This window comes from Symphalangus syndactylus, chromosome 7 (genome assembly GCF_028878055.3).
Source record: "Symphalangus syndactylus isolate Jambi chromosome 7, NHGRI_mSymSyn1-v2.1_pri, whole genome shotgun sequence".
NCBI lineage: Eukaryota > Metazoa > Chordata > Mammalia > Primates > Hylobatidae > Symphalangus > Symphalangus syndactylus.
Window position 1 is genome coordinate 137,783,423 of NC_072429.2, and position 17,087 is coordinate 137,800,509.

General features: G+C 49.4%; 1 protein-coding gene across 4 annotated transcripts in view; it reads right to left on the bottom strand.

The window, feature by feature from the left end:
- The window catches only part of COL22A1 (collagen type XXII alpha 1 chain), a 327,237-nt gene that overhangs the window by 251,700 nt on the left and 58,450 nt on the right, over window positions 1–17,087 (bottom strand). For all 4 annotated transcript variants that reach the window (XM_063643570.1, XM_063643569.1, XM_055287347.2 and 1 more), the window contains one exon: window positions 2,697–2,771. Coding sequence is in view for 3 of the 4 variants with exons in the window: in XM_063643569.1 (XP_063499639.1) it covers window positions 2,697–2,771 (75 nt within the window). In the remaining variant the exon portion in view is untranslated. The remainder of the gene's footprint in view (window positions 1–2,696; window positions 2,772–17,087) is intronic.

Genomic DNA, 17,087 nt, shown 5'->3' on the forward strand with positions numbered 1-17,087 from the left:
TGCTAAAAGAGCAACGAATTGCCCTGTGGGGCTTCAAGCAGTTTCCTGGAGGTGACTGTTGAGTTGGGCTTTGGGGATGAATTGGAGTTCACTGTGAGAATAAGTTGGGGATGGACACACCACACAGAGGTAATATCATCAGCTGAGGGGAACACTGCATCTTTGGGGGCTAGTAAGCATTCCAATAGACTCGTGACTAAGCTAGGACAGAAGTCAGAATCTCTCCTGCAGAGTAGGAAGCATGGACTAGATTCTAGGAGCCAAGGAATCCAGGTTTTAGAAAGACAGCCCTTGACGAAGGGGAGGGAAGAGGGCAGTGCTGGAGGTTGACATGCTGGTTAGAGATGCTACAAAACTCCAGAGGAAAGACAACAGTGGTCTGGATGGGCCTGGGGGCAGCAAAGGAAGTGCAATTTTCTTTTAACTCTTCTAGTCACCAAGTAGATGCAATGACAGCAAAAGTGCTATGTCTGGGAGTGGCCAGTCCATTGGCAAGAGCTCTGAATATTGCAACACAGCCTATTTTTCCCTTCTTATGGCAGAAAAAGAGACTAACTTTTCATGGTTGGGGTAACTTTGCCTGATTTTTAAGACAAATATGGCTTTCAGTTCTTCACTCTGTTGAATCAGTTACCTAGAAATACATATTGTACAGTCCAAGCTCCAAGACTGGCAACGCGATGTGGCATAACAATGGCAAATGTGGGCTTTGCTGAATGGCGGTCTGCATGCAAATCCTGATTCCGCCACAAACTCAGGCAAGTGGCTCAACCTCTCTGTGCCTCAGTTTTCCCAACTGTAAAATGTGCAACAGTGCATCTCATATAACATATAGAGGAGTGCATCTCACATGCTGTGAGGGTAAATGAGGAAATGCATGCAAACCCTTTGGCACACAGTAAGTGCTCAGGAGGCATTCATTATTACTATGACTTTTATTAATCACACTATTGTCATAATGATTCACTTCTATGGATATGTGTTAGATAATGAATTACTTGGGTGATACTGCTATGAAGGACTCATGGCTCCCAAAGCCACAGGTAGATAATGCAATAAGGTAAGAATTTGCTTTGAAGACGAATATCAATGCGAGGGGTCTCAGGGAAAAGTTGAGCAGACACATTCACACTGCAGTGGATAGAAAATAGATTATCCGAGAGCCAGAGCCTCGCTGGGGATTACCAAGGCAAAAAGTGGGAATGTTGAAGTGAAACTGACCAGAAGGTTTACACCTTGGCAAAGTATTGGGTTGGTGCGAAAGTAATTATGGTTGTGCCATTAAAGCTTTGCACAATTATTTTTGCAGCACCCTAATAGCTCAGATATAAATATACTTATTTCAAGGAAATTAGGTTAACAAAGTGAAGAAGATGAAAGTCACCTTTATCTCATGTATTAGACAAATAAACCCCGACAGTGACAGCACCCCACTGGGCACCAGCTACGCAGCAGGTGCCCCACCTCGAGAATATCATTTTGTTTGGTTTCCTCTGAAAGTGCCAGTAGTTTATTGGGGAGGTGCTTGAGCAGGGAGTAGAGGCGGGATTCAGGGAAAGAAAGCAGCTGATAGAGTATGGCATGAGGCCAGTTACCCTGGTGGATGACTGCCCCTAGGAAACTCTGGGAAATGGGGTCAAACGTGGACTTCAGAATACTCCCACCCAAGGAGCAGTAGAGCCGGGTGCTTCTATACCAAGAGTCACTGGTTGAGAGCTGCTCCTGGGGGGTGTTCACTCCCTGGCACCTTTCTCCCACTGTGCACGTAGGCAGAGCAGCCTTCCACCATTCCAGAAAAATCCCCCAGGCACAAGATGCAGATGCTGGCATCTTTAAGACAGCAGAGCACAGTGACATGGCAAAGTCCCTGGGATGCAAGCAGGGTCCCAGCAGTGCCTGCCAAACACCTCGTCCTGACCTCACATGGCTCCCTGCTAGGATGGGGACATATAAGTGCTTAGAATTGGGCCCAAGATGATGCAGGAGGGAGAGGAGAGACACCCAACCCAGGGGTATTGGCAAGAAGAGCAGGGCTGCTGTCCTGCAGTGGCTTCCTGGTTGGGAGTTGGGAGAGAAGAAAACTCCTTTGCCATATGTATTTAAAGTGCTGAGCAGGGTGCCCAGCCACAGGGAGGACTGGATTCATGTTCGGGTAATTGGGATGGTGGGGAGCCACCTTGGCCATACCCCATACCCTCGCAGCCTTCTATTCTGTCATATGCCTGACAGCCTTTGGTGAGACTCTGCGGTATTTCTTTCTGCTGCTGGGTCTGCAGTCACGTGTCTCTTTGTTCTCTCACCCATTGATTCACTCATATATTTATAACTCTGATTCACTCTCGCTTTCACTCCAAAACACATTTATTTATTCAGTCATTTGCTCACTTTGCCAATCATTTGCTTACTCATTCACCAGATTCTTTACAAACTCATTCATTCTTATGCATTATTGAGTGACTCCTATAGAATATCCACAGCCTGCCAAATGGAAAATGTGAATGTATGTTCTTTCCTGTTGGATGGTTCTTTGATGAGAGCTGCCACCTGCACGATTCAAACCATTTTATCAGGACTCTGGTGAAATATGGGAACAAGAACAGGGTCAGTGAGGCCACCCCTGAATTGACTAGGGTCATGCTCAGGCTCAACAAATCATACACCAAAGGAAGCATGTGTGGTTGCTGTTTTTCCCTTACCTGTGATTTCCTTGGTTCCTCCATTGGTGTGCTTAAAGCGATCTCCTTCTACACGAACGCTAGGACAGAGCACATCTGAGGAAAGCAAGAGGAAACAGAGACTGATGAGAAAATGTGACCCATCATCACCCTGTGAAATATGACAGCACACGAGACCCCACCCTGCCTTGCAGCATGTGAGGTGTTCAATGCCTGGAGAAGATGCAGAGGCAGCTGGCATCTCCGCACTCACTCATGTTTTCATTTTCCCGTGTATTTGTTAAGCATCAACTCTGCAAATACTGTGTTCGGTACTGGGGTGAAATATGAACAAGGCTTTGTCCCTGTCTACAATGAATTCACAGCCTTGTCCAAGGGAGCCAGACACGGACATCAATATTATCAACATAGCGGAATAAGTTGTAGATACATGTGCCTGCTGCTGGGGGGTTCAGGACACAGATACGATACCTAATCTAATGCAGGAGGACAGAGAAGCTTTCTTGGAAAGATTCTTTTTGAAAGAACCGTAAGATTTAGCCCGACAGACAAAAGACCAAAAGGTGATACAGGCAGAGAGAACCTCATTTAGGAAAGCATGCACATGTCCGGGCGCCGGTGGCTCACGCCTGTAATCCCAGCACTTTGGGAGGCCAAGGCGGGCGGATCATGAGGTCAGGAGATCGAGACCATCCTGGCTAACACCGTGAAACTCGTCTCTACTAAAAATACAAAAAATTAGCCAGGCATGGTGGCAGGCGCCTGTAGTCCCAGCTACTCGGGAGGCTGAGGCAGGATAATAGCGTGAACCTGGGAGGCGGAGCTTGCAGTGAGCTGAGATCATGCCGCTGCACTCCAGCCAGGGTGACAGGGCGAGACTCCAACTCAAAAAAAAAAAAAAAAAAGGAAAGCATGCACACATACATGAAACCTGCAAGTCAGTAGGATGTCAATGAAATGGAAATTGTGTGCAGGGACAGACCAGAAAGGTGTTCCATAAGTCATCTGATGGAGCTTCAGGTACAATTACATAAAAAGGCAAATTCCAAATAAGTAAAACTCAGTTATACAAAAGCAATTGAGTAAGTCATACAATAAAAAATTATTATACAATATTACATAAATTTCTTACAGTCTTCATGAATCTTCACTTTTAAAAAGTTGGAAGAAGGCCGGGTGTGGTGGCTCATGCCTGTACTTTGGGAGGCCAAGATGGGCGGATCACCTGAGGTCAGGAGTTTGAGACCAGCCTGGCCAACATGGTGAAACCCCGGCTCTACTAATAATACAAAAATGAGCCAGGCATGGTGGCACACACTGGTAACCCCAGCTACTCAGGAGGCTGAGGCAGGAGAATCGCTTGAACCTGGGAGGTGGAGGCTGCAGTGAGCTGAGATCACACCACTGCACGACAGCCTGGGTGACAGAATGAGACACCACCTCAAAAATAAATAAATAAATAAATAAAAAATAAAAAGTTGGAAGAAAAATAAACTCTTTCAGTCCCTCTAACAATTTCAGAAAGAGCATTAACTTTGAATTTTAATGTGCTGAGTCCATGCTGACTACACTCCCGCCTACTTCTGTGGCTTAGAGAAGTCTCTTAAGCTGTGTGTCTTAGCGTGGGCACCTGTGGCATGGGAGACCTTAAAATGCACACATTTGTCACAGGGCTGCTTTGAGGATTGGGCAAGATTATGCCCACAACAGAACTGAGAGGATGTAAGGAGGTTCTGTATTCTCATAAATTTAGCAACCAAAGCACCTCACTTACCTCCCTGAAGACCCAGCCCTGCCCGTGAAGCAATTTGGTTATCACACATTATTATTATAATCACACATTATTAGGCAGCTCCGCCACCCCATTAGTTCCATATACAATGGCCTCTTCTCATATTTGAGGGTATAAGTGTCTCAGTGCAGGGGAACAAATGAGATCTTTCCTGATTTGGAAGGAGGTATTTTTAATGTTTATCCTCAAAGGCACCACCAGGTCTGACAAGCACCATGGAAGGGGTTATTTTGGAAACAGCACCAAGCTGTCTGTCTAGCACTACATACAGGAATGGGTACAGGCACAGCACAATATTTAGACAGCTCTACCCAGGACAGCAGCAGCTGTGGGGTGACGATCAATTGCTTTAAGTTTGGCAGCCTGCCAGAGAGACAGGCTGAGAATTGCGTGTCATTTTAATGAGTTTAAAATTTAAGACGAGTTGACTCAGAAGGTTCTATCTATCTTTGATGATGAGCAAATCTCTGGAGGCTGGCGGCTGGAGCTCAGAGTAGGTTGCTCCATTGAGTCACATCTCTGCAAATTTCCCAAGGGGAGGACCACGAACACAGAAATGATGGAGATTCTACTCAAAGATAGTAGAACTTGCTCAACTTGCTTTAAGAAATCTTTCTCAAAACAACCTGCAAATTCCCTCTGGGGCCATCACTAAGCCTCACACATTCACCAGGCTCGAGGGGCAGTTTACAGTTGAGTTGGTTAAGTCCGAACAAATGTCTTCCAAAATAGCCCTCCAGCCAGGCTTCCCGGGGATGGTGGGGTCCTCAGGGTTCACCTGCTTGGCAAGGAGGTAGGGTTAGCATCCATAGGTCCTCTTAGCCTATAATTGGAAGCCATTCTGCATTTCCTTTTGGCCAAGATATCCCCATATCTTGGAGAATGATCTGTTTATTTCTGTATTCACTCATCTATTCAAATTCAATTCTTTACTGAGCTCCAGATATGTTCCAAGCATTGAGCTAGCTCTAGGGTCACAGAAGTGGATGAGAGAGACGTCCTAGTTCCTGCCTTCAGGGCATTGCAAGGCTGACTAACAGGAACAGACTCCAAACATGTGAGTGAAAGAAAGGATCAGTGCTACTGGGAGTCATTTTTTCTCCACGCTTCCCAAAACTCCTCCTCCTGGATCTTAGAGACTGCTCAGCCTTCAACAACCCCAGGGGCTTGTTTCCATTTATCCCAGCCTGGGTAGGGAGCCCTTCATCAGGTCCCAGTGTCCAAGAGCTGAGGGCACCATACTGAAGTCACTAATGGGCATGTCTGTCTCCCCAGGGAGTGGGAGTCTTCAGACCTGGTTGGACCTCAGGTCACCTCTGGATGGCCACTGTCTTTCTAGCTCCAAACCCGTAACAGGCCTTCAGTTGTTGAGTAGAAATGACTTCCAACAACTGAGCTGAGAAGTAAACACTGACTGGTGGAATGGGGAGCCTCCCAGGCATGGGGTTCGTTATGATTTTGATGAGCCACTGAGAGTATTTCATGGGCCCTTTGGCTCCTGCCCTGGAGGTGTAGCAGCCATCATTTGTTATCAGCCTCATATCCATTTCCCACTCTTTTGTTGCTAAATAAATGCCACCTTAGTTCAGAAAGACAGAGTTTTCAGCCCATGGAGAAACACTGTAGCTGTTTGGTCTAAGTCAATTATGATTATTCTATTCCCCACCTTTCCAGACTCACTTGCAGCTAGGGATGGATGTGTGATTCAGGGCTGGCCAAGGAAACAAATAACCAAAGTTTGCTGTGGATAAAGGAAAGGATTGCTTAGAAAGCTTTTGGTTTCCTTGATGTAAGAGAATAGATAAGTGGATGGGGTGGTGAGTTTACTTTCCCTTCTTCCTTTGCATATGAAACATAATGTTTGGGGGACTGTCTAGGAGAATGGAGGAAATATCAAACCAGCAATTCCAATCCTAGGTGGGAGGCATAATATTAAAAAAAAAAAAAAAACTTCTGTTTGTTTAAGCCACCATATATGGGTTTTCGGTTTTCTTTTTTTTTTTTTTTTTTTTTTTTTTTTGAGATGGAGTCTCGCTCTGTTGCCCAGGCTGGAGTGCAGTGGCGCGATCTCGGCTCACTGCAAGCTCCGCCTCCCGGGTTCACGCCATTCTCCTGCCTCAGCCTCTCCAAGTAGCTGGGACTACAGGCGCCCGCCACCACGCCCGGCTAATTTTTTGTATTTTTAGTAGAGACAGGGTTTCACCGTGGTCTCGATCTCCTGACCTCGTGATCCGCCCGCCTCGGCCTCCCAAAGTGCTGGGATTACAAGCGTGAGCCACCGCGCCTGGCCGGGTTTTCTTTACTTGCAGTTGAGTGCATTCCAAATTTGCATGCATTTCCTTCCTATGGGCCTCACTGATATACCACTGTAACCAGCTGTAAGGTCAGATTCTCTTTCTGGATGTCTAAGGACAATTAATGAGGGTGGTGAGAAGTGGTGCATTATTTCCTTGGTAAAGGAAATACAGACTGAGTTACCTTCTCTATCCCAACAAATATGGAATTCTCAGGTGATCCTTCAGGAGCAGCATAAGAAGTAGTTCTAAATTAAGGACAAAGATAAGTTCATAGGAGTTAAAAATGTGGATTTAATTTGTTATTGGCTGGTTCACTGGTTGATTTTCCTTTTTGAAAACATGAGAACACAAAAACGAAAATGTCTAATGACAAAGGCACTGCTTCCTTAAAGTCCATTTATTGTCTACCCACTGACAGTCATTTTCCTTCACTCTCTAGGTAAGTGGAACATTCTAGACTTCTGAAGAGAAAAAAGGTATCTCTTCACACAGCATGGATTCCTCCTCACCAGAAGCCTATTGATTGATCAGAGCTGCTGCTCTAAGGGAAAACACCACAAATTTACTGTAGTCTTTCTGGAAAAACACGTCCATTTTTGGCCTCGGTTTACCAAATGGCAAAAGGGGAGCACCTGTTTGTCCATTAGGGGAGGAAAAGGGCTTGCACAATATCGTGTCTGATGTCCTCATGCTCTATATTGACGCAACCATGGTTCTGTCTGCAGAACACACAGCCTCGTCATCCCCTGGCTCTCGGCCAAGAGTTTTTCCAGTTGGGAACGGAGGGTACATGCAATTATTGAGTACCCAGTGTGTGTGTCAATCATCTGGCTTTGGATTTAACTCACAACAACCATCCTAGAAGGTAGATTTTGTTCCCATTACACAGATATAAAAACTGAGTCCAAGATGAGAAACTCATCAGATAGGAGAAATGTCTCTGTATTTGAATAAATGCCTACCTAAATCTAGCATCTAGGAAGAGATACGGTGGCCCCATGTTAGATCAGCAGGAGCAGTAGAAACAAGGGAAGGATGCCAGGGCAGCCCTGCCGGATACCAGACAGGAAGCAATCATGGCTCATCCATCACCTCGCAGCAGCCGCTGCTGAGTGCAGCTAACCACAGACAAGATGTATAACATCCAAGTGGGAAGGGGAAGAGGCGGAGGAGGGAAGAGCTGAAGCAGACGCCCAGCAGACTCAAGGTCCAGTTCCTCTGCTGCTCCGAGGCCAGCCAAGGAATTTTCCACACATCTCCATTTCAGATAGGCAACAGACACATGCCAGGCACAAGGGCCCAAGGATCATGTTAATAAGGATTACACTGTCATGGCTCCCAAGGACTGAGTACCTGCATGGCTAGATCCTGCACTGGGAATGCCATGTGGATTGTTTCTGAGCCTCTTGGCTGCTCTGCTGGAGGGATGTAGTTATCTCCATAAGCAGCAGACACACGTAGGTGGCTTGCTGTGCACCAGACACTATTCCAAGCATGTTGAATATATTAACACATTTAATTGAATCCTTACCATGGCTTTACGAGGTAGGTGCTATTATTTACAGAAAGAAAGAAAGGGAGACTAACTTCTTTCTGTAGAAAGAAAGGCATAAAGAAGTTAGTCAACTGCCCAAGGCCACACAGCTTGCAAGTGGCAACGTCAGCATGATGGCTTCAGCATCCAGTTCTTGGCCACTGCATGATGCAGCCTCTCCCAGGGCCAGGTCAACTGCCTCAGGTCACCCAGCCAATAGAGATTCAGGTCTGTGTGTCTCCAAAGCCTGCACCAGCAGATGGCCAGTTTGCTACTTTCTACAGAAGCCCATTTTGCCTTTTAACAGTCTTGACTTGTAGAAGGGTCTTCCTCACCCTGTACCTATAGGATTCATTGGCTTATGCAACAGGAAGCCAAGGCTCAGATAGGTTAAGTAATTTACCCAACATCACACAGCTGACAAGTGGCACAGAACTGAGCCCAGGGAATCAGATGTAGGCATCTGAGCTCTTAACTGCTATCCACAATCTCTGCACTGGAAACCACCTTGGTTGTGATAGAATAATAACCAGCCAATCGCTGTGTGTAATGTCAGCATTACACACAGGCTCTCATTTAATCCTCCTCATGGTTTGCAGGGCAGATACTATTATCCATATTTTGCAGGTTAACAAGTAACTTTCCTAGTAATTGAAAGGGGGAGGAAATTGTTATTAACCACATCTCAGGGCCATGGTGTGCACCCTGTGAGAAGATGAAGACAACCCAGGGTCCAGACATTGGGTTCTTATACCCAGTTCCACCTCCACCACCTGTTCCGGAACTTTCTGAAGATTCCTGGCTTGCATTTCTCCTCTAGGCCAGAGTGTATCAGCACCAGCTGCCTCCCCAGAAGGCCCAGATCCTCTGGCTATTCAATCCACATCTCCCAGATCCTTTAGGCAGGAGAGAGGGCATGGTCAGGGTGCCAGGTGTTTTGTGAAAATGTTTATGCAAGTGTTTCACAGGAAGTCTGTGTGACATATGCAGTAGACAAAATATCGCCAGAAAGGAAAATCCTCCTGGACCTGCTGACAGCTGCGAACACTGGCCCAGGAGATCAGGGCCACCACCCTCCTTCCCTTCCTCGTCCCTGTCTCAGAAAGATGCAGCATGAAGAATGAGGGGTGGGGCTCCGGCACAGCTGGGCCCTTCCTGATGGGAGCTGGGGATGCAGTTGTCTTTGTTTGGAGATTGATGAGGCACAAGAAACAGTAACAAGGCGAGGGCCTGCCAGGGCCATCTGTCCTCTCCCAGCCAAGTGTGAGCTGTGCACCAGCATACAAAGAAGCCAAAAAAGGACAAGACCAGGGGAAAGAACCTTGAGCTCCAAGGTTGATGGAAGGAAGCTCTGGGGTCAGACAGACCTCACCTCTTTCATGTCAGTTGCCCCATGTGTCTGTTTCCAAACTCAAAAACAGAGGTGAAAGACCCTCCCCTTTCCATCCATGGTTGTCCTAAAGGTTAAATAGGATGGACAGTGGATGGGAAGTTCTCAGCATGAAATCTGGCATCTAATAAGTGCTCATTCATTTATCCCTTCATTTACACAACACGTATTTGCCAAGTGCCTGGCACATATGTCTCAGTGCAAGGAACAAGTGCAAACACATGAACACACAGGCGAGTGGCTCCCGCCCTCTTGGTGCTCCCGTGCTAGTGGAGGAGGCAGAGAGCAACACAGAACAGCACAGAAGCCGACAGAGAGGCAAGCCGGCCATGGTGTGCAGGCTGCGCCACGGAGGAAATATGCTTGCAACGTGATGGGGCTTTGGGAGCGGGGACACTGGACAGACGCTGGATAAGCTGGTCTGCGAAGAGCTCTAAGGTGAGTGACATCTGAGTTGAGAGCTAAGAAGGAGACCAGTCCAGCCATGGGAAGAGCAGGGCAAAGCCTAAGCCTGGAGGGGCTTAGCTTATCATGGGGGTGAGGAGGGGCCAAGCCCCACAGCTAGAGTGGCAGGAGGAGAGGGACAGGAGAGGAATGGGAAAATACCATGCATGCCATGGAGAGCCTCGTGGCCCAAGGCCGAGTTTGGAATTCAGAGCAATGGAGAGCTTGCTCTGCCAGGTAGCAGCAGGCGCTGCTCATGGCTGTTACTGAGTATGAGTGCTACCTGTCCAAGAAGGACTTTGGGTGCCAGCCATCATCAATGACTTCAAATAGCCCAAGGGTTCCTCAGACCTCCTTTCCCTCCCAGGGAATGGCTCAAGAACCAAGCACCAGTAGGTGTCACCAGAGACTGTGTGGAGCTTTCTCTAGGAGAGGATGGGGAGAAGATGGAGGCGCAACGGGAGCTCAGGGGCAGCAGAGCCCTTGCAGCCTTTTTGTGTGACAGCCAGCAGAACTTCTGAGACCAAATCTTCCTTCATTCCACGTTTAATGAACACCCAGTATGCGCCTGGCACCGAACTGATCCTGGGCGTAAAATAATGGCAAAGTGACAAGCTCTCTGTCCTCAGGGATCTGCCATCCAGTGGAAAGATGGAAATTGATCAAATAAGGCACTGGGGTCTCCAAAATGTGTGTGATGATAGCAGGTGGGGGCAGTAGTGGGGAAGCTCTAAGGCAGGGATGGAAGAGAGGGCGGCATAGCAGGTGGTTGGAGGTGTTGGATGTCTACTCGGGGAAGGGGAGATTGGAGGCAACTACATGAAGGCAGGAATTGGGGGAGTGATGCATGGGAGGTCTGGAAAAGGACCTGGAGGTGAGGAAGAGTGGGGACACATGGCTGGGACGGTCTGCAAAGGGAACAGCAATGGTGAGATGAGGTAGAAGGGGCCTGGGTTGGGACTGATGGACCCTGGTAAGATGTGTCACCCTGCAGCAGGGGGAGAGGCCAGATGTGACAGGGAAAGGGTGGAGGCAAAGACCAGCCAGGACACCACAGTGGTCAGGGGGAAGTGATGATGTTGGCTTGTTCCTTGTGGTGGGGGTAGAGGAGAGGAGAGGTAGCCAGTCCCTGGATCTATCCTGAAAGACTGGGCAGGCTCTGAAGGTAGATTAGATGTGGAGTGTCTGAGAAAGTGAATGCTCTGCCCTGTGCAGCTGGAATGCTGGAGCCACAGAACATGAGTCCGGTGGTGGACATTTTCCATGTGAGATGTCCTACGGGTGCTCAGCAAGCACCTGGATCTGTAAGCTCGGCTTTCAGATTTCAAGGCTTGGGGCCCGGTTGGGGCTTTCCATTTGGAAGTTGCTGGAACAGGGATAGTGTTTAAAGCATCAGGAGTGAGTGAGATCATTCAGTGATATATGAGAGAGAGAGAGAGAGAGAGAGAGAGAGGTCTGCAAATTACGCCCTCACAGCCTCCAATTTTGAAATGCGGGGGATGAGGAGTGGCCAGCAAAGGAGACTGAGAAGGGTGGCCAGTGAGGTGGGAGGAGAACCAGGGAGAGGGAGGTCCGCAGGGTATGTAGAGGGAGTGTTTCATGCAGCAGGGAGCAGTCCAAGGCACCAATTCTTAAATGTCAAATGAGAAGGGAAACAGGCTGTGCCTAGTGGCTCCGGCCTATAATCCCAGCACTTTGGGAGGCCAAGGTGGGTGGATCACTTGAGGCCAGGAGTTTGAGATCAGCCTGGCCAACATGGTGAAACCCCATCTCTACTAAAAAAAAAAAAAAAAAAAAAAAATTATATATATATATATATTCACATACAAAAATTAGCAGCATGTGGTGATGTGTGCCTGTAGTCCCAACTACCCGGTAGCCTGAGGCAGAGAATCAGCTGAACCCAGAAGGGAGAGGCTACAGTGAGCGGAGATCACACCACTGCACTCCAGCCTCGGTGACAGAGCAAGACCTGGTCTCAAAAAAGAAGGGGCAGCATTTATAGTGAGGTTTGGCATCCTACAGGTCATTGGTGCCCTGAATGATGGGGCAAGGGCCCCGTTGGAGCAGGTTCAGGGAGAATGGCTGAGCAGCAACTGGAGACAACAGGGACAGCAACTATGTCAAACCCATACTCTTCTTCCCCTAACTCCTCGTTTCAGAGATGGTCTGAACCGCTAATACTATCCTCTAATAATGACTCCTGAGGGAGCTGTCTTGGGAAGTTTCAGGAAAACACACATACTCCCAGTGCTTCCACAACAGGTCTCTCTTTCTAAAAACTTTTAAGAAGAGACTCCCTCTTTAATGATTTAAAAATTACTTTCACCAAGAAAATTAGCAAGATGCTAATTACTCTACTTCAAAGTTGGGGTGCCATGAGAGAGCATGTGGACTGATTGTTACCTGGTTCGCCTCGAAACCAACAAGCTCATTATTCCAAGGAGCTCAACAGTGTTGAAAAATACCTCCAAACATTTGGGATTAAGGCGGGGGTAGCATAAGAAGGAAAAGAAAAAGGAAAGACATGTCAGTTACCAAATCCCTAGATTCGGCAAGCACATTCACGCACCATGACCTCCAGCAGCCCTTCTGATTTTCTCAGAAGGGAAGACGAACACTTACAAGAGTAAGAGACCGCTCCAAAGTAACAGAACTCATTAATACCCAGAATTCCAGCCCAAGTTTGTCTGACACCCAGTCTCCCACCTTTGCACAACAGTGTGCCCTGCGGAGATGGCCAAGGGAAAGGGTAAACCACAAGACCGGTGTGGGGTAGAATGATCCATCTGTTGAGCGAGGGTGTGGAGACCCTTAAGAACCCCTTAAATCAGCAGGATGTGGTAGCTTGGTAGAGATGGTGGCTGTGACTGTCAGGTGGCAGATGAGGGACAGGGATGATGGTGCAAGGGTGTCTGGCCACAGGACAGTGTGTGCCAGGACAGAGAGAATATGCCATGGTGACTGTGGGATGCTCGTGTTCTGTTGGGAGGTTATGATCATTAGGCTGATGGCCTCACTGAAGAGCAGAGCAGTGAGGGCATGAACACATCCTGGGTGTCCACAATCTGCTGGGACATGACCACTACACCTGGATCCTAGGGAGGCCACAGGGAACAGAAAGGACAAGAGGACAAGAGCCTCTGCCCTCCTGAAGCCCAGAATTTCAGTGGATTCCATTTAATTCCCTCAACAGCCTTCCTGAAGGATTTTGACATTCCCGGTGACACAAACACACTGAGGCTCAAAGAGGGTGAGTGACCTGCTCCTGGTTACTCTCCAGGGAGGTAGCAGAGGCAGGGCTCAAGGCCAGGTCTGACTGAGGTGATGGAGCCCTTCCCATTGCACTACCCTTTGGCCTGCTTAGCACACTGTTTGGGTCTCTGCTCGCTGCTGTGACTGATGATCACCAATGAGAAATGTCACCTTCGGAGCCCCGAGAGGGACAGCAATCCCTTTGGCTCTCATACTTGCCTATTTCTATTCCAGTTACAATAAGAGGCCTTCTGCCCCAGCCTTGGCCTCCGAGCCCCCATCAGATTCTAATGTCTGTCTTCTCGTAGAGACGGCTTGATAGAGGTGGTGGTGATGGTGATGGTGGTGATGGTGACGATGATGGTGATAGCAGTGGTGATGGTGAAGGAGGTGGTGGTGATGGCGACAGTGGTAGCAATGGTGGTGATGGCGGTGGTGATGGTGATGGTGATGGCAGTGGTGATGATGGTGATGATGGAGGAGGTGATGGTGATGGTGGGAGGGGAGGATGAGTCTACTCAGATAGCCAGCAGTCAAGAGACTGGCTCTCCTATCCACTTGCTGTGTGACCTTGCATGGCCTCCAGCATCCTTCTGAGTCTCAGCTTCCTCAATTATAAAATAATGAACTACCTCTCAGAGTTTTGATATGGATGGGAAAAAAGAAAATAAAAAATGTCCAATACAGTGCCTGGCACACAGAAGCTGATGCCCACATGGTGCTTATTATGTGACAACCATCTTTCAATTCACTTTGCATACATATCAATTAACTGAATCCTTCTAACAACCCCATAAAGTGGCAATTCTCACGGCTATGGTTTGTTTGGAATAAATGAGGGAAATAAGGCACAGAGAGGTAAAGCCCCTTATCCAAAGTCACAGGACGGGCAGGCAGCAGAGCCAGCATTTGATCCCAAGCGGCAGCAGTGTGGCTCCAGGGGCCCTGCATGCTCCTAGCTGCTGCCTGCTGGGCTGGGGTACAGCAGGCTGGGCTCCTCATGTGCACATCTCCCCCCCCCACCCCGTTTGAGTGCAGTGGGGCCTCTTGTGCATCGGAGCAGGAGCACCACAGCTTTCAAAGCCAGCCGGGAAACTCCCTGTCCAAAGCAATCCTTCCTTCTACTCACAACCGCTGTGCAGTGGCTCTTTTTGAATCCCCCCAGGAACAAGGAGCTTCCCACCTTCTGAGCAGGCCACGCCCTTGAGTTCTCTGAGCAAGGATTGTGCCAGGAAAGGATTTTATGAATCAGCCCAGCTTTACTCATTAGATTAGGGCTCCATGAGCAACACCAATTCCTTTTCTGGAGAAGCCTCCGCCCCACCCCCAGGCAGAGCTGCTTCAGCAACTTCACCTGTCCCCAGCGACATAGCTTCTGATCTGTTCCCAAGCCACCCACTGTCAAGGGTGTGGGACAGTGGGTCCTTCAATCTGCCCTGGCCCTCCCTCCTGTGGAAGAGGAGGCCTTTGGAGCCATGCACAGCTCAGGCTGACTTTGATTCTTCTTAGAGGGAGACTTAAAGCAGGGGCAGGATGGAAGGAGCTCAGAGCTGGACAGTGGGGCTGGGGTGGGGGACTTGCAGAAAAGGGGGCCGTGCCTAGAGCTTCGGAGGGGGGCCTGCTCATTAGCAGCTCCAGAATTTACTACAAATCGCAAAGGAATGAGGAGGGCATGGCAATTCTGCAGCCGCCAGCTGTGCCTCTCACCCCGAGGCTCCCCTAGAGCAGTCAAGGCGTGGCCGCATTGCTGCACCTGTATGAGCACTCCCAACAGAATGCGTGTCTCTGCATGTGTGTGTGCAGGGCTGCACTGTTCACTGTGTGAAACCATTAAGTACACGTGCCCCTGTGTGCATTTGTGTGTGAATGCATTTGGGCGTTTCTGCAGTGGGGGTGCTGGCCTTGGAGGAACAGAGAGAGAGAGAAGCAGTGACAGCAAGAGAAAGAGGGAGGCAGAGAGAATGAGAGAGACAGAGAGAGAGAAGCAGAGAAAGCAAGAGAGAGACAGAGAGACAGCAAGAGAGAGAGACAGAGGAGAGACAGCAAGAGAGAGGGACAGAGAGAGACAGAGGCAGTGAGAGAGACAGAGAGAGAGAGGAGCTTTTATGTGGGCGGCCTGTGGGACACACTCCCAGGATGGCCCAGTGGGTCCCTTCCTGCCAGCGCCTTCTAGGGCATACTGCCAGTGACACATTCCTGACAAGGAAGAGGGGCCCAGCCTGGCAGGCATGGACAGGCCTGCCCTGGGCTCCCAGTGACCTCTCTGGCTGCTCCCCTGCCCTTTTGGTGTGCCTGGGACAGCTGGGTGTCCACCTTTCCTGCATGTCCCCATCCCACTCTCCCCCACCCTGTGCCTGCCCCTCCTTCTTTGGTGAAAGGCTGCCTTTTCCCCTCTGATTCTCCCTGCCTGTCTCCCCCTGGCCTTGCTGTCTGCATCCCCACTTCCTCCCCTCTCCTCCAGGCTGAATCTGCCTGCACTCCTGCCACTGCCCACACCTGCCCCTACCTCTATCTGCTGACCCCATGCCCACCTCCAGCTTGCCACCTCCCCACTCCTGTCCTTTGTACCTCCTGCCCCGGAGACATTGAGCCCAGGTCCACTGCCACTGCTCACACTCAGAGCCCACCCTCACCACAGCTCTGCCCCCACAGGCCCTAGATCTGGGGAGAAGCTTCAGAAGATGGACATGAGGATGGGTCAGGGCCAAGCAGGACTGCAGTGTGGCCCCTCACATGACCACACCTTTCCATGCCCTGGCCAAACACAGCTTCGCCTGGACGTTCACGGCTGACCTGGCCCCCGAGGCCGATCCATGCCCAGGCACCTATGGTCTCCCTATTTCACAGCAAGGCACCTGAGGCTCGGAGGGAATCGGCTGACCCTGGGGCATGGAGCTGCTCCTGACTCTGCCCACCATGTCCAGGCCCCTCCTGCCCCTTGAATCTGCCACCCCATCCCGAAAATCTTGGGAGGGGCTGGAGAGGAACAACCAAGAACAGGGCAAAAGCTGAGCTGCGCTGCAAGGGGTCAACTGGGAACAGCGCTTCCCTCTGGAGTCCATGTTCTGACAACACGGACTCAGCTTCAGCATCAGGAGAAGGTCTGAGTGACCCTGTGGTCCAACCTCCTTGTTTTACAGATAAGGAATCAGATGTCAATAAAGAGGAGCTGCCTGAAGGTGCAACTCCCACCAGACCGCGCCAGGACAGGGCCTCCTCCCCGGGCACTCGGCCCAGTGCCTCCCTCCCATAAACCCAAACCCATAGAGGTCGCCTGCTGAGGGGTATAGCTTCGTGAGCTGCTCCTCCAGTTATAATTGGCTTTTACAGGAAAACTGGCCCTGGAATGACAGCACATGGCTTTGCCCTCTGTCTTTGATCAAACCTTTGACCTAAGGTCATGGCCCTGGGTGGTGACGTCATCAGTTCAGTGTGAACTAACATCTCTTTAGTCTTTGTCCTTGCTGTCTCTGTTCTGTTTGCTCCTTAACAGAGAAAAAGCCTTGTGCTTTATGTGAGTGGCACCTCCAGCCTTTTCAGACCCTCCAAGGCTCGCTCTGCTCCATTCTAGAACCAAAGGAAACTCTCAGTATCTGCTCTTCAGGGTTCTAATGGGAACTGGGCGAGAGAAAGTGCACAGAGCACCAAGTTCAATATGGAGGACTTCCAAGTCACACAGAGCACGGTCCTACTGCAATAT